Consider the following 23628-nt stretch of genomic DNA (forward strand, 5'->3'; position numbering starts at 1 on the left):
AAAAAAAAAAAATCAATAATGTCATCATCATTAAAATCTAACTAAAGTTCTCATTATGTTATCTTCTCATACCTTGATAGAGAGACACAAATGTACATCTATATGTAAATTAAAATAAGCCATCTACCAAGAGTTTTCTCACTTTGTATGATATTATAGCCACGTAGATATTATAAAAGTGGTGCCGACAAAGGAAAGTTGGACATCAACATCTCTCTACAATGGTGTCATCAGAAATGAAGCACAAGCTCAGAGAGGTAGGACAGGGAAAGAAATTGGCCATTTCCTTTTTAAAAAGAACAATCCTGGCACATGTCTGAAGCAATTTAACGAAACCACAGAATACCTCGTTTTGGATGGCCAGACAGTGAGTTGCACACCGTACTACTGAATGTGAGACTACTGTTTCACCACGTGCAACCTTGCTTGTCTGAGACAGGAACAGAGAAAGCAATATCCAAATCAATCAAAACTATGACTTACAATGATGAACTGTGTACTTTGGCTGTATTTGATGCCCTATTGCTGGACATACTGTGGAACATGGCAGGAGGAATGTGGCGACCTTTTTCATCAAATGGATCAGCTTTATCCTCACTTTCAGCATGAGTGATTTTAAGTTTTGGAGATGAGAACTGGCTACCCAAAACATACTCAGCTCTCACCATCTATCTGGTCTTCAATTATGATAGTCTCTTCCTCCTCTAATTATTTTTTATTCTCTCTGAAACTACGGTTACCTTATAACTTCACTTTGTAACACCTTTTTATGTTTTTATCCACCCTTTCTATATTATTTTCTCACAGGCCCCACTCCCTCCACCCCTACCTGAGACATCCCATCCTTTTCTCCTAGTATGCAGCTTTTACATTTACTCTTTCTCCTGATGAAGGACTTTTGGAGTTACACAATCTTTAGATACACTTATATTTTTAATTTTGTACATCCATCAGGTATGCTCCAGTCATTCTTACTTCTACACCTACATCTACACTCCACAAGCCACCTTACAGTGTGTGGCATTGGGTACTTCTAGCACCACATTCACATCTCCCCTTCCCTGTTCCAGTTGCAAATGTTGCGCAGAAGAGCAGCTGCTGGAAAACTTCTGTGTGAGCTTGCCTCTTCTTATTTTACCTTCATGGTCTTTCTGCAAGAACCTATAACAGATGCTCTGCTATTCTTTGTATTTTTTCTTTTTCCACCTTCATAAGGAGAGGTCCCCAGGGACAGGATTGACTTTTTGAAATCACCTATATGCTAATGTAGGTTAGGGTTCCAGGTATCTCACCATGCAGCCATTCAACCTGGTGTGCCCTCTTTTCCAAATAATTGACAAAAGAACTTCTTTTGTAACTTTGCATGATGTTCTACAGCTTTAATATTGATAGTACTATATATATAATGGTGTTATAACAAGTGCAACCAGCTTAACCAAAACATGACAGATAGGCTACAAACGTAGGATCAGATGCTCTCTAGCAGCTGAAGAGGTAACTATCTGTGCTGAAATGGAGCACAAGCTCAGAGACGGGAGCAGTTTTATCTTTTCAAAGGTCTGTTCTTAAGTTGCCCAAGTGTACTCAGGATTTTAAGTTCCTGCCAAAATAATAAAAACGAGATAACTCAGGGTTTTATGTTAAGTAGTTTATGTGTGGATTGTTCAGCAGCTGTGTAATCAAATAATTACTAGTCTTTCTGCTTATTAATGTCCAATAAGTTAGAATTGGAGTCATCTACCAATCCCTGTACCAAGTGCTGATCCTCTGCAGATTTTCCAGCATATTGCTAAAATTTCCTAGTGTTCCGACATCTATATATAAAACAGGGCAACATAAGGACAGCTTCATGAGGCTTCTGACATTATCCACTAGGTCACTTATAAATATTGTGAACCATAATGGTCCTACATTGCTCTCTTTGGTTGCACCCGAAGATTCTTTTACCTCAAAAGATTTCTCTGGGTTAAGAACAATATGCTGGGTTCTATTTGCTAGGAACTCGTCCATCAAACCACGAAGCTGGTTTGATATTCACATTTTATTAAGTGACATTTTAGCACTGTGGCAAATGCCTTCTGGAAGTCAAGGAACACAGCATCTACTGGTTCTAGGTCTTACGGATGAACACAGTGTAGTGAGTTTCACACGATTGTTGTTAATGGAATCTTGAATGTAACAGTGGAGATTTTTGATCTCTTGAAAGGTCATGATACATGAGCATAAAGCATGTTAAAAATTACAGAACAGATCTCTAATACAAGCCTATAGTTGAATGCATCAGGCTGATGACACTTCTTAAAAATGGAAGACACCTATTCATTTTTCCAATCACTTGGAACACTTTGTTCCTTCGGAGACTTATGATAGACTGCTACTAAAAGAGAAGCAAGTTCTGTAACTTACTGAGCATGCTGAATTATATGGGTGGATGTTTCTCTTCTGCCATAAATATTGCTAAGAAAAGTAACTACACAAACAACAACATTTCTCACTGTCAATATTACTACATAATAATGGGCAAAGGTACAAACCTTGTTTCTGCTGTTTCCAGGTTTGTTTGTGTATCAAACAGCACTCCTTCCAGGGCTTCTTTCTCACTCCTCATTGCAGCTAGTTGTTCTTGGAGTCTCTGAATTTCTTTCTCACTTGTTTCTAACATTACCTATATTACAAATTTCAAGTGTTTTTTATGTTTCTGCAATCCACATAAAAGAGAAAATGCAAATTACAGCATATCTTTGTGCAAAATAACAAAAATATAATGGTATAACTGGCAGGACACTGCTGATAACTGATTCACATGCAAATAATTTGTACTGAAAAAGAATTAACAGAGTTGTTTAATAAATATATGCAATTATGTGACAAGTAATTACAGTGTATGTTTTTATATACAACCATCCTTTCAAAATTAATGCCAAATATGATTATCTTTATAACAGTCTGGTTCCCTTTTCATAAGAAATTATAGCATTATATTGGTTGTTACTTGTTAGTCACACTACCTGTAAAAAAATCATTCCAATTCAATGCTTAAATGTGTTTCATAATTTCCATACTATCATTGGAAGGCAACAATTTTTTTCCTGTTCAATCACAAATACTTACATGGTATACCTGTACTTATAAATGAGTCCAACACTATTATTAGCTGCACATTCTTTCTTTGCTGCTTTCTGAGTGGGCTCAAGGAAGCAGTGAGAGCTTCACCCAACACTATAAGCATTGTTAAAAGTGGAGTAGAGTTACTACTTCATGTAGTATTGTCACTAGGAAATATGTGACTTGTACAAGTGGGAACCCAAAAGTAATGAGAATGTCTTCCTATAGGTAATAGAGAAGGTACTAGTGGGTTTACCTGCTAGGTGCCCCTATTACACACTATTTTAAGTGATCAAATGTCTTTTATGAGGAGGGTCAATTAGGTTAGAGCATTTGTGTTTATAAATGTTGTTTTATGCATTTGGCTATTTTGTAGTTGTGGATATGGCAGAACAACATGCTACATGAATTATGTTTTCTATTAGGGAAATCTGCATCAAAAATTACTGCCCTGCTTAGTCAGGCATACAGGAAGAAAGAACTGAGTCACAGGTGGGTTTACAAGTGTTACGGAAACATCAGGTGTGTGAGATAGGATTGTGGGAGACTGACACAAAAGGTGCACACAATAGGAATGTGACACACGGGCACTGGAGCCAGAGCATTTATGCTGTGTTCAATGACAATGATGTGGGGAAGTGGCTTTGCCAAGGCTTTGTCTATTTATCACTCTATCCATTAATGAGGGACGTCCTCCCCAACTCTCCCAAAGCAGTATTTTGGTGCCCACCCAACTGACACAATATCCTGATGTATTACCATGCCACTCCCACTCACAACCCCTTGCCATATGGGTCATATGCCTGTCAAAGCCTCAGGTAAAAGAGATGCTCAATTCACTCACCTAACATAACCTACTCCAGTCCTGTCACAGGCTTATCTTATCCCATTAGAGGCAGTGCCAAATGTGAAAGCAACCCTGTCATAAACCAGCTCTGCTGCAATTTTTGCACAGGATTTTATGTGGTCATGACCACCAACCAGCAGTTCACCTGAATGAATGGCCACCACGAAAGTGTGGCCAAGAACAGAGTTGTCCAACCAGTGGCATAAAATACTGCAGAGCACAACATGGTTGATTTCAATGGCTCCTTCGCATTCCATGCCATTTGCATCCCCCCCTCCCCCTCCCTCCCAAGTACCAACTGCTGCAGAGGCACAATCTTGTCAGATAGGACAATGCAGCTGTACTGGTGTATCTGTGTGTATGTGCACTCTATAGCTATATGGAAGGAGGATTCATCTGAATGTTAGTAGCCTTTTTAGTCTTGATAATGTGCTTTAACACTCAACTATTTGGTTAAGTCATTATCTTTACTCCTTAAATTATTTATATTATCGTTATGTCTAGGTATGCATTTTCGTCCCTTGTATGGAATGGAAAATGCAAATAAAGTTAGTGTTTTGGAGTGAGTGAAAAATGATAACTTCTTTGTTATAAGAGTTATTACGATGAAAAGGGTTACTTTTTTTCAGCCTATTGTGCAATAGGTTTGTATACTTATGCAATGTGATTATTTCTTTCTTTATAACTAAACTTGAAAAGAAGCTAAAGTCATATGATTAGTTTCATCCTGAAGACTAAAGCTCAAAACAAAGAGAATTAATAACACTTCCCAGCATTAATAAATTGAGTGATAAGTATGTCAAGAAACATTATGACATATTTTGCTATATTGCAAGGACTGTTTGGGGATCTAACTGAATTATGCTATAGGACTGAGGCATAATTTGGTAAATATTATATGTAATTAGTTTGTGAATTCAAAATGCAAATGTTAAACTTTTAGGAAATTTGAATAATTGAACTGCCTTTTCGTACACCCGTTATACCTACAGCTAATTTACTAGGATTGTACAACAAGTTTCTATCCTCAATGAATTCTGATGAATCAAATTTGTAATATGTAAGATGCAAAAAATTGACTTAATTTGAGAACATGTGTAACAAAGATGCACATTGTACCAATACATCAACAGAAACATTTCCCTAAGATAATATGGTTAACAAATGAATGAAATTCACTCTTTTTGTTTCAGCCCTCAAACCTAGCATTCATTTGAAGCAATTGCTTGCTGGCTATCCTCTTCATTTCAGTGTAACTGCTGAAGCCAGAATCATCATACCCGTACACTAATATGTATGGGTACCCCTGTGGTTCTTTCTATTGCCATGTCTTCAACTACAATCTTCAGCAATGCCTCATTACATTATATGTGGCCAAGTAATCTCTCTCTTTGATCTATTACATTCTGTACTTGGTATATTTTCTCACTGATTCAATCAAGAATATTTTCGTTCTTTACTCAATCAATCTGTCTAGTCTTCAACAGTCTTTCTTAACACAAGACACCAAAACTCATCCAACTCTTCAAGTGTCCCATCTCAAAGTTTAACTTTTCCCATTCTACATGTTTACATAATGCACACATCTTTACCTCAGATTTCTTTATGTTTATGTGCATGTTACAGCCATAAGCCAGCACAAATACAATTGTATTTAGCACTGATTGAATTTCTGTTCATTTTTGGCAAATAACTGCTTTGCTGTCAGCACACCATGTCAAGCTACTTTCTGTCCCAGATAAACAGCTTTGACATCAAGATACTAGTGGTGAAATGTGCAAACTTGTCTTACACCTCTCTTGGTTGTGGTCTCTCATACCACTCGATTAGTTCTGATTATTCCAGTCTACTTTGCATAACAAGACTAGATTACCTTTATATTCTTGCAGTTGACACCACACCAACTAAGAATTAAAAACATTTTATTTAATTTTACTTTACAATCTAACAACACTAACTGAAATCTACAACAGCAATACATTTTTCATTGTTTAAACTAAATCTGCTCTCTATTTTTGGGCACTGTGGTATGATTCTTGGCCCAAAAACCACACTGGTTCTCTTGTTATCTACTTTAGATTTTTGCCCTTCCATTCTTTGACAATGAACTCTTGTGAGTATATTCAACACATTTGATGATAGACTGACTGTGCAGTAATTTTCACATTGAGATTCAACCACTTTCAATCCCAGTTCACAATTCATACACATTAACAACACATTAGAATAAGTTTCTGAAGTTATTGCTAAAAGTTACAAATATGTCGTTCAAGTTATTTGCTCAATGAAGTTTGATAAACTTGATAGTGCAGCATGAAAAGAAGTTTACATTAGAGAGAGAGAGAGAGAGAGAGAGAGAGAGAGAGAGAGAGAAATGATACTGTTTATATTAGTATTATGATTTTTGGGTTTGCTCACCTGTTTCTCTTCTTTGTCTTTCACAAGGTCCTCAAGATCCCTATTCAGTCTACCATTAGTTTCAGTAGCTTGTTCTAACCTTTGTTTCACCCTCATTAGTTCTTCATTTAATGCTTCCTTTTTGCGAGCAAGAGCTGACAGCTGGTTACTTAAGTCACCTCGTTCACGTGTTACTTGAGCCAACTCTACCTCCACCTGAAATTTTTAAGTACAGTTTATGAAATATTTAGAGAGAATTTTGCCAGACTAACAGGCACTAAGCTTCAAACATGACAGTTTTCTATGAGCTGTGTAAAGATAAAGTGACTTTAGAGACTATACCTAGAATGTCTTTAATGAGTTTCTGTGATTAGATTTCACAATGATAAAACCTCCACTATAAATTATTTCCCTTTTTCTTCCTTTATTTCAGTGAATCCCACTGGAGTTTATTGAACATAACTTCCCTATAGTATTTCTACCTCATCTGTTAATTATTTTTGACAAGGATTGCAGGAAAAACAAACAGTACTCTCAAGGGGAGGTTGGACAAAACCTTTCTAAGTGGCCTCCTTCACATAACAGTAACATTTTGCAGGAATTCTTTCAATGGATCTCAGCCTATCATTTGATTTAGTAATTAGATTTATGTGGTCATTTCATTTTAAGTCACTGTAGATATTAATAACTTACTGCATGTTTTACAGTAAAAATGAAAAAAAAAAAAACCTTTTTATTTGCTCACATGTAATTTATCACTTTTACTTATAGTGAGTCAACTGCGAATATTTGCTGATAAATTGAAACAACCTTTACAGTTTACAAAAATTCTCTATCCCCGCCATCTCTCTGCTCATAACACCATCATTGCAAACAGTTTCAGAGAGCTATCAGTGTTATCTACAAGTTCATTTCTATATTTAATTAAGCGCAGTACTCCTGTCACACTTCCTTGTGAGATGCCATATACTATTTTCACTTCTGATGATTTCTCTTTATTGAGGTTCTACCTGTTAGGAAGCCCTTAGTCCATTCCTACATTTGGTATAATATTTTGTACGCATATGTGTGAAAAGGAAATGTTTAAATAATTTTTGGGAGTGTATATATATATATATATATATATATATATATATATATATATCTAAAAAGAAAGATGATGAAACTTACCAAACAAAAGCGCTGGCAGGTCGATAGACACACAAACACAAACATACACACAAAATTCTAGCTTTCTCAAACGCCTGGAATCCCTACCCAGTCTGTTACCCCCGGAAACCATCCTTGTAACCATTGATGCCACTTCCTTATACACAAATATTCCGCATGTCCAGGGCCTCGCTGCGATGGAGCACTTCCTTTCACGCCGATCACCTGCCGCCCTACCTAAAACCTCTTTCCTCATTACCTTAGCCAGCTTCATCCTGACCCACAACTTCTTCACTTTTGAAGGCCAGACATACCAACAATTAAAGGGAACAGCCATGGGTACCAGGATGGCCCCCTCGTATGCCAACCTATTCATGGGTCGCTTAGAGGAAGCCTTCCTGGTTACCCAGGCCTGCCAACCCGAAGTTTGGTACAGATTTATTGATGACATTTTCGTGATCTGGACTCACAGTGAAGAAGAACTCCAGAATTTCCTCTCCAACCTCAACTCCTTTGGTTCCATCAGATTCACCTGGTCCTACTCCAAATCCCATGCCACTTTCCTTGACGTTGACCTCCACCTGTCCAATGGCCAGCTTCACACGTCCGTCCACATTAAACCCACCAACAAGCAACAGTACCTCCATTATGACAGCTGCCACCCATTCCACATCAAACGGTCCCTTCCCTACAGCCTAGGTCTTCGTGGCAAACGAATCTGCTCCAGTCCGGAATTCTTGAACCATTACACCAACAACCTGAAAACAGCTTTTGCATCCCGTAACTACCCTCCCGACCTGGTACAGAAGCAAATAACCAGAGCCACATCCTCATCTCCTCAAACCCGGAACCTTCCACAGAAGAACCCCAAAAGTGCCCCACTTGTGACAGGATACTTTCCGGGACTGGATCAGATTCTGAATGTGGCTCTCCAGCAGGGATACGACTTCCTCAAATCCTGCCCTGAAATGAGATCCATCCTTCATGAAATCCTCCCCACTCCACCAAGAGTGTCTTTCCGCCGTCCACCTAACCTTCGCAACCTCTTAGTTCATCCCTATGAAATCCCCAAACCACCTTCCCTACCCTCTGGCTCCTACCCCTGTAACCGCCCCCGGTGTAAAACCTGTCCCATGCACCCTCCCACCACCACCTATTCCAGTCCTGTAACCCGGAAGGTGTACACGATCAAAGGCAGAGCCACGTGTGAAAGCACCCACGTGATTTACCAACTGACCTGCCTACACTGTGAAGCGTTCTATGTGGGAATGACCAGCAACAAACTGTCCATTCGCATGAATGGACACAGGCAGACAGTGTTTGTTGGTAATGAGGATCACCCTGTGGCTAAACATGCCTTGGTGCACGGCCAGCACATCTTGGCACAGTGTTACACTGTCCGGGTTATCTGGATACTTCCCACTAACACCAACCTGTCAGAACTCCGGAGATGGGAACTTGCCCTTCAGCATATCCTTTCTTCTCGCTATCCGCCAGGCCTCAATCTCCGCTAATTTCTAATTTCAATTTGCCGCCGCTCATACCTCACCTGTCTTTCAACTTCATCTTTGCCTCTGTACATCCGCCCCGACTGACATCTCTGCCCAAAAAATGCCCAAACTCTTTGCCTTTACAAATGTCTGCTTGTGTCGGTGTATGTGTGGATGGATATGTGTGTGTGTGCGAGTGTATACCTGTCCTTTTTTCCCCCTAAGGTAAGTCTTTCCGCTCCCGGGATTGGAATGACTCCTTACCCTCTCCCTTAAAACCCATATCCTTTTGTCTTTCCTTCTCCTTCCCTCTTTCCTTACGAGGCAACCATTGGTTGCGAAAGCTAGAATTTTGTGTGTATGTTTGTGTTTGTGTGTCTATCGACCTGCCAGCGCTTTTGTTTGGTAAGTTTCATCATCTTTCTTTTTAGATATATTTTTCCCACGTGGAATGTTTCCCTCTATTATATCATTAATTTGAAGCCAACAATCACGTTTGTTATTGTTATCGTTATTGTTATTGTCACTGTTACATTTCGAAGTCTTTTCTGTCGTCTTATTTCCTCCTTCTGTTTTTGCCATCACTTTCTATTCACCTTCTCCTTTTTTACCGTAATCCAGAATACAATTTTATCCCGTCGATATACACTCAATAATACGTAATAATACGTAAATCACTTCCAAACCATAACCAAAAAAATTTTTTTTCCGCTTTGCTGCTATAAAATCCACCGTTTCCAGTCCACAAACAGTTCCTTTCAGCTATTAAACAACCCTTTCGGCAGTTTTAATAACTTTGGCTTTATTTCCATTTCCGTTTTTCTCACATCACCGATCATTTTTAGCCGCTTCCCACAGGTTTTAACGTCATTATTTCTTCATCAAGCAATTGTTAGCTTCATTTCCATAATCTGCCACCACCAAACCACTCCTTTTAATACATCCTCACGTAGTTTTTTCGAAATTTTCCCGAATTTCTCTACCCTCTAACGTGTTTTGGCGGCAACACAACCACCTAACCTTTATGCACATCATTAACTACCTACACAAGTTCACCACAGGATCAACATAGCCCAGCCCTAACCAACCCTTTTTCGCCTTTTTTCACACCAGATCTCCATTTGCTTTCTAATTTTACCTTTATCTCTCCCCATATATTTTTTCATATTTATTCTCATTTTCATTTCAGCCTCGTGCTCCACTTTCCACCTTCTAGTACCATGTCACCCTCACAACACCTTCACAACGACCCCATTAAGTTTTATTTACATTCCCTCCGCAAACATGCCTTCGCCCTAGCCAGATTACACTCCCATATTTTATTTTCTCAGGCTTGTCTGACATTTGGCATCACCCCCAAAGGCCTCACACTTAAAGTTCCCATCTCTGGCTGCAACCCTTCTTTCCATCAGTCCCTATACCAGTTCCAAGTCAAACAATCCATTGCCCTCACCCACCTAATTCTTCACCTACACATCCACTCAGCCAATCAACACGCCCATCAACTCCTATCCTTTATAAAAATCCTCAATCTTTCCTCTCCCACATCCACACCTGTTGTTCAGAGCATCCTCCTACAGGCCAACCGCAAATTAGAGCAGCATGCCACCCTCCACCTTAAAAAACTATCCAATCTCCTGGTTTCCCACCTCCGGAAAGGCAACTCACTCACCCTTCACAACCTTTCCAGCAAACCTCAACCTCCTCTCATTGCACACAAACCCAGTCTCTCCCATCTACTCAATCTCCCACTTCCAGCTCCACTCCCTCCAAAACCTCAAAATTCCAATCAACGCAATCTGGAACCACAACACCCCAATTCAGTAGTTAACCTTTCCTCCAAACCTCTCTCCCAATCCGAAACCTCTGTCCTATCCAAAGGCCTCACCTTCAGCCCCACTCCCAGATTTAACCAAACAGCCCTCGTCAAAGATTTACTGTCCTACACCCGTACTCTCTGCTGGAAATATCACTTTGCCACGAAGAAAAATGATCCTAATCCTACTCCTAAGGAGCCAACTCCCCAAGACACTATCCAAATTGAACCATGCCTGGAACAGTTCCGTCCTCCGTCACAGCGGGACCCACCTCCTCTTCCTCAAAATCACCCTCTCCTAATCTTCCAGGAATTTCTGACTTCCAGCCTTGCCTCTCAATCCTTTTTAAAAAACCTTAATCCTACTCCCAACATCACCACTGCTGAAGCCCAGGCTATCCGTGATCTGAAGGCTGACCGATCCATCGTCATTCTTCCGGCGGACAAGGGTTCCACAACTGTGGTACTTGATCGTCGGGAGTATGTGGCTGAGGGACTGCGTCAGCTTTCAGACAACACTACTTACAAAGTTTGCCAAGGCAATCCCATTCCTGATGTCCAGGCGGAGCTTCAAGGAATCCTCAGAACCTTAGGCCCCCTACAAAACCTTTCACCCGACTCCATCAACCTCCTGACCCCACCAACACCCCGCACCCCTACCTTCTACCTTCTTCCCAAAATTCACAAACCCAATCATCCCGGGCGTCCCATTGTAGCTGGTTACCAAGCCCCCACCGAACGCATCTCTGCCTACGTAGATCAACACCTTCAACCCATTACATGCAGTCTCCCATCCTTCATCAAAGACACCAACCACTTTCTCAAACGCCTGGAATCCCTACCCAGTCTGTTACCCCCGGAAACCATCCTTGTAACCATTGATGCCACTTCCTTATACACAAATATTCCGCATGTCCAGGGCCTCGCTGCGATGGAGCACTTCCTTTCACGCCGATCACCTGCCGCCCTACCTAAAACCTCTTTCCTCATTACCTTAGCCAGCTTCATCCTGACCCACAACTTCTTCACTTTTGAAGGCCAGACATACCAACAATTAAAGGGAACAGCCATGGGTACCAGGATGGCCCCCTCGTATGCCAACCTATTCATGGGTCGCTTAGAGGAAGCCTTCCTGGTTACCCAGGCCTGCCAACCCGAAGTTTGGTACAGATTTATTGATGACATTTTCGTGATCTGGACTCACAGTGAAGAAGAACTCCAGAATTTCCTCTCCAACCTCAACTCCTTTGGTTCCATCAGATTCGCCTGGTCCTACTCCAAATCCCATGCCACTTTCCTTGACGTTGACCTCCACCTGTCCAATGGCCAGCTTCACACGTCCGTCCACATTAAACCCACCAACAAGCAACAGTACCTCCATTATGACAGCTGCCACCCATTCCACATCAAACGGTCCCTTCCCTACAGCCTAGGTCTTCGTGGCAAACGAATCTGCTCCAGTCCGGAATTCTTGAACCATTACACCAACAACCCGAAAACAGCTTTTGCATCCCGTAACTACCCTCCCGACCTGGTACAGAAGCAAATAACCAGAGCCACATCCTCATCTCCTCAAACCCGGAACCTTCCACAGAAGAACCCCAAAAGTGCCCCACTTGTGACAGGATACTTTCCGGGACTGGATCAGATTCTGAATGTGGCTCTCCAGCAGGGATACGACTTCCTCAAATCCTGCCCTGAAATGAGATCCATCCTTCATGAAATCCTCCCCACTCCACCAAGAGTGTCTTTCCGCCGTCCACCTAACCTTCGCAACCTCTTAGTTCATCCCTATGAAATCCCCAAACCACCTTCCCTACCCTCTGGCTCCTACCCCTGTAACCGCCCCCGGTGTAAAACCTGTCCCATGCACCCTCCCACCACCACCTATTCCAGTCCTGTAACCCGGAAGGTGTACACGATCAAAGGCAGAGCCACGTGTGAAAGCACCCACGTGATTTACCAACTGACCTGCCTACACTGTGAAGCGTTCTATGTGGGAATGACCAGCAACAAACTGTCCATTCGCATGAATGGACACAGGCAGACAGTGTTTGTTGGTAATGAGGATCACCCTGTGGCTAAACATGCCTTGGTGCACGGCCAGCACATCTTGGCACAGTGTTACACTGTCCGGGTTATCTGGATACTTCCCACTAACACCAACCTGTCAGAACTCCGGAGATGGGAACTTGCCCTTCAGCATATCCTTTCTTCTCGCTATCCGCCAGGCCTCAATCTCCGCTAATTTCTAATTTCAATTTGCCGCCGCTCATACCTCACCTGTCTTTCAACTTCATCTTTGCCTCTGTACATCCGCCCCGACTGACATCTCTGCCCAAAAAATGCCCAAACTCTTTGCCTTTACAAATGTCTGCTTGTGTCGGTGTATGTGTGGATGGATATGTGTGTGTGTGCGAGTGTATACCTGTCCTTTTTTCCCCCTAAGGTAAGTCTTTCCGCTCCCGGGATTGGAATGACTCCTTACCCTCTCCCTTAAAACCCATATCCTTTTGTCTTTCCTTCTCCTTCCCTCTTTCCTGACGAGGCAACCATTGGTTGCGAAAGCTAGAATTTTGTGTGTATGTTTGTGTTTGTGTGTCTATCGACCTGCCAGCGCTTTTGTTTGGTAAGTTTCATCATCTTTCTTTTTAGATATATTTTTCCCACGTGGAATGTTTCCCTCTATTATATCATTAATTTGAAGCCAACAATCACGTTTGTTATTGTTATCGTTATTGTTATTGTCACTGTTACATTTCGAAGTCTTTTCTGTCGTCTTATTTCCTCCTTCTGTTTTTGCCATCACTTTCTATTCACCTTCTCCTTTTTTACCGTAATCCAGTATACAATTTTATCCCGTCGATATACACTCAATAATACGTAATAATACGTAAATCACTTCCAAACCATAACCAAAAAAATTTTTTTTCCGCTTTGCTGCTATAAAATCCACCGTTTCCAGTCCACAAACAGTTCCTTTCAGCTATTAAACAACCCTTTCGGCAGTTTTAATAACTTTGGCTTTATTTCCATTTCCGTTTTTCTCACATCACCGATCATTTTTAGCCGCTTCCCACAGGTTTTAACGTCATTATTTCTTCATCAAGCAATTGTTAGCTTCATTTCCATAATCTGCCACCACCAAACCACTCCTTTTAATACATCCTCACGTAGTTTTTTCGAAATTTTCCCGAATTTCTCTACCCTCTAACGTGTTTTGGCGGCAACACAACCACCTAACCTTTATGCACATCATTAACTACCTACACAAGTTCACCACAGGATCAACATAGCCCAGCCCTAACCAACCCTTTTTCGCCTTTTTTCACACCAGATCTCCATTTGCTTTCTAATTTTACCTTTATCTCTCCCCATATATTTTTTCATATTTATTCTCATTTTCATTTCAGCCTCGTGTTCCACTTTCCACCTTCTAGTACCATGTCACCCTCACAACACCTTCACAACGACCCCATTAAGTTTTATTTACATTCCCTCCGCAAACATGCCTTCGCCCTAGCCAGATTACACTCCCATATTTTATTTTCTCAGGCTTGTCTGACATTTGGCATCACCCCCAAAGGCCTCACACTTAAAGTTCCCATCTCTGGCTGCAACCCTTCTTTCCATCAGTCCCTATACCAGTTCCAAGTCAAACAATCCATTGCCCTCACCCACCTAATCCTTCACCTACACATCCACTCAGCCAATCAACACGCCCATCAACTCCTATCCTTTATAAAAATCCTCAATCTTTCCTCTCCCACATCCACACCTGCTGTTCAGAGCATCCTCCTACAGGCCAACCGCAAATTAGAGCAGCATGCCACCCTCCACCTTAAAAAACTATCCAATCTCCTGGTTTCCCACCTCCGGAAAGGCAACTCACTCACCCTTCACAACCTTTCCAGCAAACCTCAACCTCCTCTCATTGCACACAAACCCAGTCTCTCCCATCTACTCAATCTCCCACTTCCAGCTCCACTCCCTCCAAAACCTCAAAATTCCAATCAACGCAATCTGGAACCACAACACCCCAATTCAGTAGTTAACCTTTCCTCCAAACCTCTCTCCCAATCCGAAACCTCTGTCCTATCCAAAGGCCTCACCTTCAGCCCCACTCCCAGATTTAACCAAACAGCCCTCGTCAAAGATTTACTGTCCTACACCCGTACTCTCTGCTGGAAATATCACTTTGCCACGAAGAAAAATGATCCTAATCCTACTCCTAAGGAGCCAACTCCCCAAGACACTATCCAAATTGAACCATGCCTGGAACAGTTCCGTCCTCCGTCACAGCGGGACCCACCTCCTCTTCCTCAAAATCACCCTCTCCTAATCTTCCAGGAATTTCTGACTTCCAGCCTTGCCTCTCAATCCTTTTTAAAAAACCTTAATCCTACTCCCAACATCACCACTGCTGAAGCCCAGGCTATCCGTGATCTGAAGGCTGACCGATCCATCGTCATTCTTCCGGCGGACAAGGGTTCCACAACTGTGGTACTTGATCGTCGGGAGTATGTGGCTGAGGGACTGCGTCAGCTTTCAGACAACACTACTTACAAAGTTTGCCAAGGCAATCCCATTCCTGATGTCCAGGCGGAGCTTCAAGGAATCCTCAGAACCTTAGGCCCCCTACAAAACCTTTCACCCGACTCCATCAACCTCCTGACCCCACCAACACCCCGCACCCCTACCTTCTACCTTCTTCCCAAAATTCACAAACCCAATCATCCCGGGCGTCCCATTGTAGCTGGTTACCAAGCCCCCACCGAACGCATCTCTGCCTACGTAGATCAACACCTTCAACCCATTACATGCAGTCTCCCATCCTTCATCAAAGACACCAACCACTTTCTCAAACGCCTGGAATCCCTACCCAGTCTGTTACCCCCGGAAACCATCCTTGTAACCATTGATGCCACTTCCTTATACACAAATATTCCGCATGTCCAGGGCCTCGCTGCGATGGAGCACTTCCTTTCACGCCGATCACCTGCCGCCCTACCTAAAACCTCTTTCCTCATTACCTTAGCCAGCTTCATCCTGACCCACAACTTCTTCACTTTTGAAGGCCAGACATACCAACAATTAAAGGGAACAGCCATGGGTACCAGGATGGCCCCCTCGTATGCCAACCTATTCATGGGTCGCTTAGAGGAAGCCTTCCTGGTTACCCAGGCCTGCCAACCCGAAGTTTGGTACAGATTTATTGATGACATTTTCGTGATCTGGACTCACAGTGAAGAAGAACTCCAGAATTTCCTCTCCAACCTCAACTCCTTTGGTTCCATCAGATTCACCTGGTCCTACTCCAAATCCCATGCCACTTTCCTTGACGTTGACCTCCACCTGTCCAATGGCCAGCTTCACACGTCCGTCCACATTAAACCCACCAACAAGCAACAGTACCTCCATTATGACAGCTGCCACCCATTCCACATCAAACGGTCCCTTCCCTACAGCCTAGGTCTTCGTGGCAAACGAATCTGCTCCAGTCCGGAATTCTTGAACCATTACACCAACAACCTGAAAACAGCTTTTGCATCCCGTAACTACCCTCCCGACCTGGTACAGAAGCAAATAACCAGAGCCACATCCTCATCTCCTCAAACCCGGAACCTTCCACAGAAGAACCCCAAAAGTGCCCCACTTGTGACAGGATACTTTCCGGGACTGGATCAGATTCTGAATGTGGCTCTCCAGCAGGGATACGACTTCCTCAAATCCTGCCCTGAAATGAGATCCATCCTTCATGAAATCCTCCCCACTCCACCAAGAGTGTCTTTCCGCCGTCCACCTAACCTTCGCAACCTCTTAGTTCATCCCTATGAAATCCCCAAACCACCTTCCCTACCCTCTGGCTCCTACCCCTGTAACCGCCCCCGGTGTAAAACCTGTCCCATGCACCCTCCCACCACCACCTATTCCAGTCCTGTAACCCGGAAGGTGTACACGATCAAAGGCAGAGCCACGTGTGAAAGCACCCACGTGATTTACCAACTGACCTGCCTACACTGTGAAGCGTTCTATGTGGGAATGACCAGCAACAAACTGTCCATTCGCATGAATGGACACAGGCAGACAGTGTTTGTTGGTAATGAGGATCACCCTGTGGCTAAACATGCCTTGGTGCACGGCCAGCACATCTTGGCACAGTGTTACACTGTCCGGGTTATCTGGATACTTCCCACTAACACCAACCTGTCAGAACTCCGGAGATGGGAACTTGCCCTTCAGCATATCCTTTCTTCTCGCTATCCGCCAGGCCTCAATCTCCGCTAATTTCTAATTTCAATTTGCCGCCGCTCATACCTCACCTGTCTTTCAACTTCATCTTTGCCTCTGTACATCCGCCCCGACTGACATCTCTGCCCAAAAAATGCCCAAACTCTTTGCCTTTACAAATGTCTGCTTGTGTCTGTGTATGTGTGGATGGATATGTGTGTGTGTGCGAGTGTATACCTGTCCTTTTTTCCCCCTAAGGTAAGTCTTTCCGCTCCCGGGATTGGAATGACTCCTTACCCTCTCCCTTAAAACCCATATCCTTTTGTCTTTCCTTCTCCTTCCCTCTTTCCTGACGAGGCAACCATTGGTTGCGAAAGCTAGAATTTTGTGTGTATGTTTGTGTTTGTGTGTCTATCGACCTGCCAGCGCTTTTGTTTGGTAAGTTTCATCATCTTTCTTTTTAGATATATTTTTCCCACGTGGAATGTTTCCCTCTATTATATCATATATATATATATATATATATATAAAAATCAATTTGAGCAACACAATAAACAGATATCAACAACAATGATATGCTACCACCTGCGATGGTCTACAAACTACACCAGATATGCTACTGTATGTGGTGGTTTACAAACAAAAGCCAATAATGAAATGAAAACAGTTCATTATCATGTAGTGTGTGAGACTATAAGGTGTGAAATTATCAGTCTTATTAAACAAATAGATTCTTCAGAATTGCTCAAGAACGAATGTGGATGTGACAAACACACCCATGTTGTGCAGTGGTGCAGTAAGAAACATGGTTAGCAGCAGACAGGAGGGTGGCAAGGAACGCTGGACCAAGATGGCACCATCTGATGAACATGCACATCAGTCTCTTTAGAAGCCATTTGACATTAAACATGTGAGATTTTATTCAGTGTAGTTGCCTCCCCACAGTTTCTGCCACATAGTGAAAGGAATGCGTATTTCATTAGTATATGACACTAAACATTGCGAAGGGTAAAAGGGCCTATTTCACTGAGCAGATTCATTTTCTCATTTCTAGTAGTAGTGGTCTTCAGTCCAGAGACTGGTTTGATGCAGCCTTCCATGCTACTCTATCCTGCGCAAGATTCTTCATCTCCAAGTAACTACTGCAATCTACATCCTTCTGAATCTGCTTAGTGTATTCATCTCTTGGCCTCCCTCTACAGTTTTTACCATCCCTGCTGCCCTCCAATACTAAATTGGCGATACCTTGATGCCTCAGAACATGTCCTACCAGCCGATCCTTTCTTCTAGTCAAGTTGTGCCACAAATTCCTCTTCTCCCCAATTCTATTCAGTACCTCCTCATTAGTTATGTGTTCTACCCACCTAAACTTCAGCATTCTTCTGTAGCACCACATTTCAAAAGCTTCTATTCTCTTCATGCCTAAATTATCGTCCATGTTTCACTTCCATATATGGCTACACTCCATACAAATACTTTCAGAAATGACTTCCTGACACTTAACTCTAAATTTTTCTTTTGTTCTCCTTACTGCTTGCTTAATATACATATTGAAGAGCATCAGAGATAAGCCACAACCCTGTCTCACTCCCTTCTCAACCACTGCTTCCCTTCTGTGCCCCTCGATTCTTACAACTGCCATCTGGTTTCTGTACAAATTGTAAATAGCTTTTCGATCCCTATATTTGTCCCCCGCCACATCCATAATTTGAAAGAGAGCATTCCAGTCAACATTGTCAAAAGCTTTCTTTAAGTATACAAATGCTACTCATATAAACATAGGTTTGCCTTTCCTTAATCTATCTTCTAACATAAGTCGTGGGGTCAGTATTGCCTCACGTGTTCCAACATTTCTACGGAATCCAAACTGATTCTCCCTGCAGTAGGGCATCTACCAGCTTTTCCATTCGTCTGTAAAGGATTCGTGTTAGTATTTTGTAACCGTGACTTATTAAACTGATAGTTTGGTAATTTTCGCGCCTGTCAATACCTGCTTTCTTTGGGATTGGAATAATTATATTCTTCTTGAAGTCTGTCTCATACATCTTGCTCACCAGGTGGTAGAGTTTTGTCAGGGCTGGCTCTCCAAAGGCTATCAGTAGTTCTAATGGAATGTTGTCTTCTCCTGGGACCTTGTTTCGACATAGGTCTTTCAGTGCTCTGTCAAATTCTTCATGCAGTATCATATCTCCCATTTCATCTTCGTCTACATCCTCTTCCATTTCCATAATATCGCTCTCAAGTACATCGCCCTTGTATAGACCCTCTATATACTCCTTCCACCTTTCTGCTTTCCCTTCTTTGCTTAGAACTGGTTTTCCATCCGAGCTCTTGATATCCATGCAAGTGGTTCTCTTTTCTCCAAAGGTCTCCTCAATTTTCCTGTAGGCAGTATCTACCTTATTCCTAGTGATACATGCTTCTACATACTTACATTTGTCCTCTAGCCATCCCTGCTTTGCCATTTTGCACTTCCTGTCGATCTCATTTTTGAGACGTTTGTATTCCTTTTTGCCTGCTTCATTTACTGCATTTTTATATTTTCTCCTTTTATCGTTGAGTTCAGTATCTCTTTTGTTACCCAAGGATTTCTACTAGCTCTCATTTTAGTATCTACTTGAAATTATGCTGCCTTAACTATTTCATCTCTCAAAGCTACCCATTCTACTTCTACTGTATTTCTTCCCCCTGCTCTTGTCAATCGTTCCTTAATGCTCTCTCTGAAACTCTGTACAACCTCTGGTTTATTCAGTTTATCCAGGTGCCATCTCCTTAAATTCCCACCTTTTCGCAGTTTCTTCAGTTTTAATCTACTGTTCATAACCAGTTGATTGTGGTCAGAGTCCACATCTGCCCCTGGACACGTCTTACAATTTAAAACCTGGTTCCTAAATCTCTGTCTTACCATTATATAATCTATCTGAAACCTTCCAGTGCCTCCAGGCCTCTTCCACGTATACAACCTTCTTTCATAATTTTTAAATCAAGTGTTAGCTATGATTAAGTTATGCTCTGTGCAAAATCCTACCAGGCGGCTTCCTCTTTCATTCCTTACCCCCATTCCATATTCACCTACTACTTTTCCTACTATCAAATTCCAGTCCACCATGACTATTAAGTTTTCGTCTCTGTTCACTACCTGAATAATTTCTTTTATCTCAGCATACATTTCTTCAATCTCATCATCATCTGTGGAGCTAGTTGGCATATAAACTTGTATTACTGTAGTAGGCGTGGGCTTCATGTCTATCTCGGCTGGTATAATGCGTTCACTATGCTGTTTATAGTAGCTTACCTGCGCTCCTATTCTTTTATTCATTAGTACATCCACTCCTGCATTACCCCAATTTGATTTTGTATTTATAACCCTGTATTCACGTGACCAGAAGTCTTGTTCCTCCTGCCACCAAACTTCACTAATTCCCACAATATCTTACTTTAACCTATCTGCATCCCTTTTTAAATTTTCTAACCTACCTACCCGATTAAGGGATCTGACATTCCACACTCCGATCTGTAGAACGCCAGTTTTCTTTCTCCTGATAATGACGTCGTCCTGAGTAGTCTCCGCCCAGAGATCCGAAATGGGGGACAGTACCAGCACAGCAAGTGCGTTTTGATTAATGTTACATGGTCAGATCAGCCAGTCATCCAGACTGCTGCCCCTGCAACTACTGAAAAAGTTGCTGCCCCTCTTCAGGAACCACGTGTTTGTCTGGCATCTCAACAGATACCCCTTCGTTGTGGTTGCACCTATGGTACAGCTGTCGCAGGGAGGGGGGGGTTCTAGTAGTATGACAAGTACTCTGTGTGCTACAAGAATGCTGGACATTAATTCTAGTAGTATAACTGATTAATTAATGTTCAACATTCTTGTAGCACATAGAGTACTTGTAGGTATTTTTTAGTATAAAGAAGGTACTGATATTCTAAATTGGGTGTTAGTATAGCAGGTGTACAACAAACATGTATTATCATATATAAAAACATCAGGAAAATGAAGGAGAAACAATCTTATGACAAATTTTACAATACCAAATATTCATGAGAATATTTTTCATGTGATCATAATTATGTAGAAAGGTAATTTTGTTTCAATTCTTAACACTTGCATCATTCATATGAGAGATGTAGTGTCATGAATAATTGCGCCCGACAGTGCAGTATTTTCTGCCTCAGTGACAACATGTGAGTTACTCGGTCAGATGCTTCTTGTAACTAATTCACAGTTACTGGGTATAAAATAATTTTTTAAAAATCTTTGATAAGATTTATTGTACCATTGGCTTGTGGCAGAAATGTGAATTATCAGAAATAATTCACCATGGATATGCGAGGCAGTGAAATCACCACAGCCCTATTGTTTAGCGGCACATGGTCCAGGTAACATTCCTGCAACACCTCCATCTGATGATGAGTTAACTGGATAATGGCACAATAAACCACTTCATAATTCAAAAAGGCAACTGGTTGCATATTGTACACATATAAATTGCCAATTTAAATCGCAGTTGCAGTTTGTCATCCATAATGGACATAGTAAATGTAAGTAATGTTTATTAATATTGTATGATATTTGATGTGATTGACATAATGATACTTCCTTCCATTTGACATAGAGTGTGGGGATGATTGCCAACATGGTGGCAGCATCTTCGCTGTTATCATGATCTAAACTGAGCCAGCCATTACTGAAATTTATACAACATCCTATACACATGAGAAGACTGAGAGTTAATATGAAGGTTTAGCCACACACTATTTATTAGCGCTAATTCAACATGCTGCGAAGGTATACGCTTTCATCATCAGAAATATCTACACAAAAGAATCTGCACTGCATGGAATACACTTCCAAATGTTCATCCACGGAAGGTCCATATGGTACTGTCATTAATGTATAAAAGATTAAAAAAGGTAAAAATACATAAAAGTTAATAAACTTTTGTGGTCATTTCCCTTGTAACCATATCCTATTCTTAAAATGTGGCCCATCATCATCTGTATTTCAGCAAAAATAAATCAGTATATGCTGACTGCGAATGTTGCTAGTGATGCAGTCTTAGAAATTCATGTGCAGGTGCTCTATCTCCATGAAAACACATGTGGATGTCAATACACATACAGGCAGATGTTTCCTCTTAATTTTGAACTGACTTGCCCAACGAGTTGGAGTTTCCTACATTTAATTATGGACTGCAAAGCATGACATAACTTGGCAGTTTTTGAAGTTCTTCCAGTTCATATGTGGCATACAGCAAACCAGTGCTTAACAGTATTGGTTAAAAAACAGTCTTTGTTACAATTTTAGTTTTTTATTTTTCAACAACGTGTTTCGCTTTATTTAGGCATCTTCAGGTTATCTACATAGAAAACAGAGAACAAATACATCTATTTAAGAATTGCAATCACATTGCGCAGACTTGGATAACCTATAAACATGTATAAACAGATCAACTATTGAAAGAGCAAATACCTTAATTTGGTATTTCTTAGAAGAATCCTTTAGTCAGTGTAGCCAAAGGGCATCGTCGAATACATCAGGCCAACATCGCCTTCATTAAACTCTATAAATATAAAATAGTAAAATCACTACCTTTTCTAGATGGATGTGAGGGGCACAAAGATCTGCATAACACGTTCCCGTTCACAGGAGCAAGTAATAGAGTATGATGGGGGCTCTGGTAGTAAGTATAATGCACCACAGCGTCATGTGCTAGTACTGAAGACTAATACAGAATCACCCCAATAGGTGGCGCTGCGACGCAGTGATAAGAATGAGAAATCGTAAACTGGATATACATACCCCTACAACTTTATAAATGTGATGCACACAAAACATTGATAAGATGGAATTACTAGGGGCAACACCTGTGCAATAACTTAACCTAAAATTTTGCCAAAGTAAAATATAAATGAAGGTGGTAAATTTAAATGAGTAAACAAGGTGTATAATACAACACACAGCTGCAGTACATCAACAAATTTTTCGTATCATATACCACTAGAACGAGAACATTAAAAACACAGGACCATAATTACAGATAAAGAGGCCGCCCATATAACACTCAATACTGCATCATTCGGAGCTAGAACTTCTAGCAAGAAATCTTTTTTTATAAAATACAAGTAAAATTATTAGGCTTAAAAAATACACACCAACGTGGAAGACGGAAGTTATGCGGGTAAACTTTCCCCCCCTTTTTTATAGCTACATTGAAATGCGTAAAATGCGTCATCATTTAAATCAAAAAACGCGCAAGTATCCTGTTTGAGCTCTCGTAATTCTGCCTACATATGAGCCCTGTTCCTCTCTGGTCTTATGTCATCTTCTTAGCCAAGCCATTAGAGGTTTTTTTTTTACTCAAATAGGATCCTTGCGAGTTTATCTGTAATTATGGTCCTGTGTTTTTAATAATCTCATTCTAGTGGTATAGGATATGAAAAATTTGTTTATGTACTGCATCTGTGTGTTGTATTATACACCTTGTTTTCTCATTTAAATTTACTGCCTTCATTTATATTTTACTTCGACAAAATTTTAGGATAATTTATTGCACAGGTGTTTCCCCTAGTAATTCCATCTTATCAAT

At 41.3% G+C, this 23628-nt stretch overlaps 1 protein-coding gene across 1 annotated transcript in view; it reads right to left on the reverse strand.

Annotated features, from left to right (window-relative positions):
- The window catches only part of LOC124595467 (rootletin), a 252703-nt gene that overhangs the window by 113502 nt on the left and 115573 nt on the right, over positions 1–23628 (reverse strand). Inside the window, exons 14-15 of the mRNA XM_047134220.1 lie at positions 6371–6565; positions 2535–2665 (exon numbers count right to left, since the gene is read on the reverse strand). Coding sequence (XP_046990176.1) covers positions 2535–2665; positions 6371–6565 — 326 coding nt within the window. The remainder of the gene's footprint in view (positions 1–2534; positions 2666–6370; positions 6566–23628) is intronic.

This window comes from Schistocerca americana, chromosome 2 (assembly GCF_021461395.2).
Source record: "Schistocerca americana isolate TAMUIC-IGC-003095 chromosome 2, iqSchAmer2.1, whole genome shotgun sequence".
Lineage (NCBI taxonomy): Eukaryota > Metazoa > Arthropoda > Insecta > Orthoptera > Acrididae > Schistocerca > Schistocerca americana.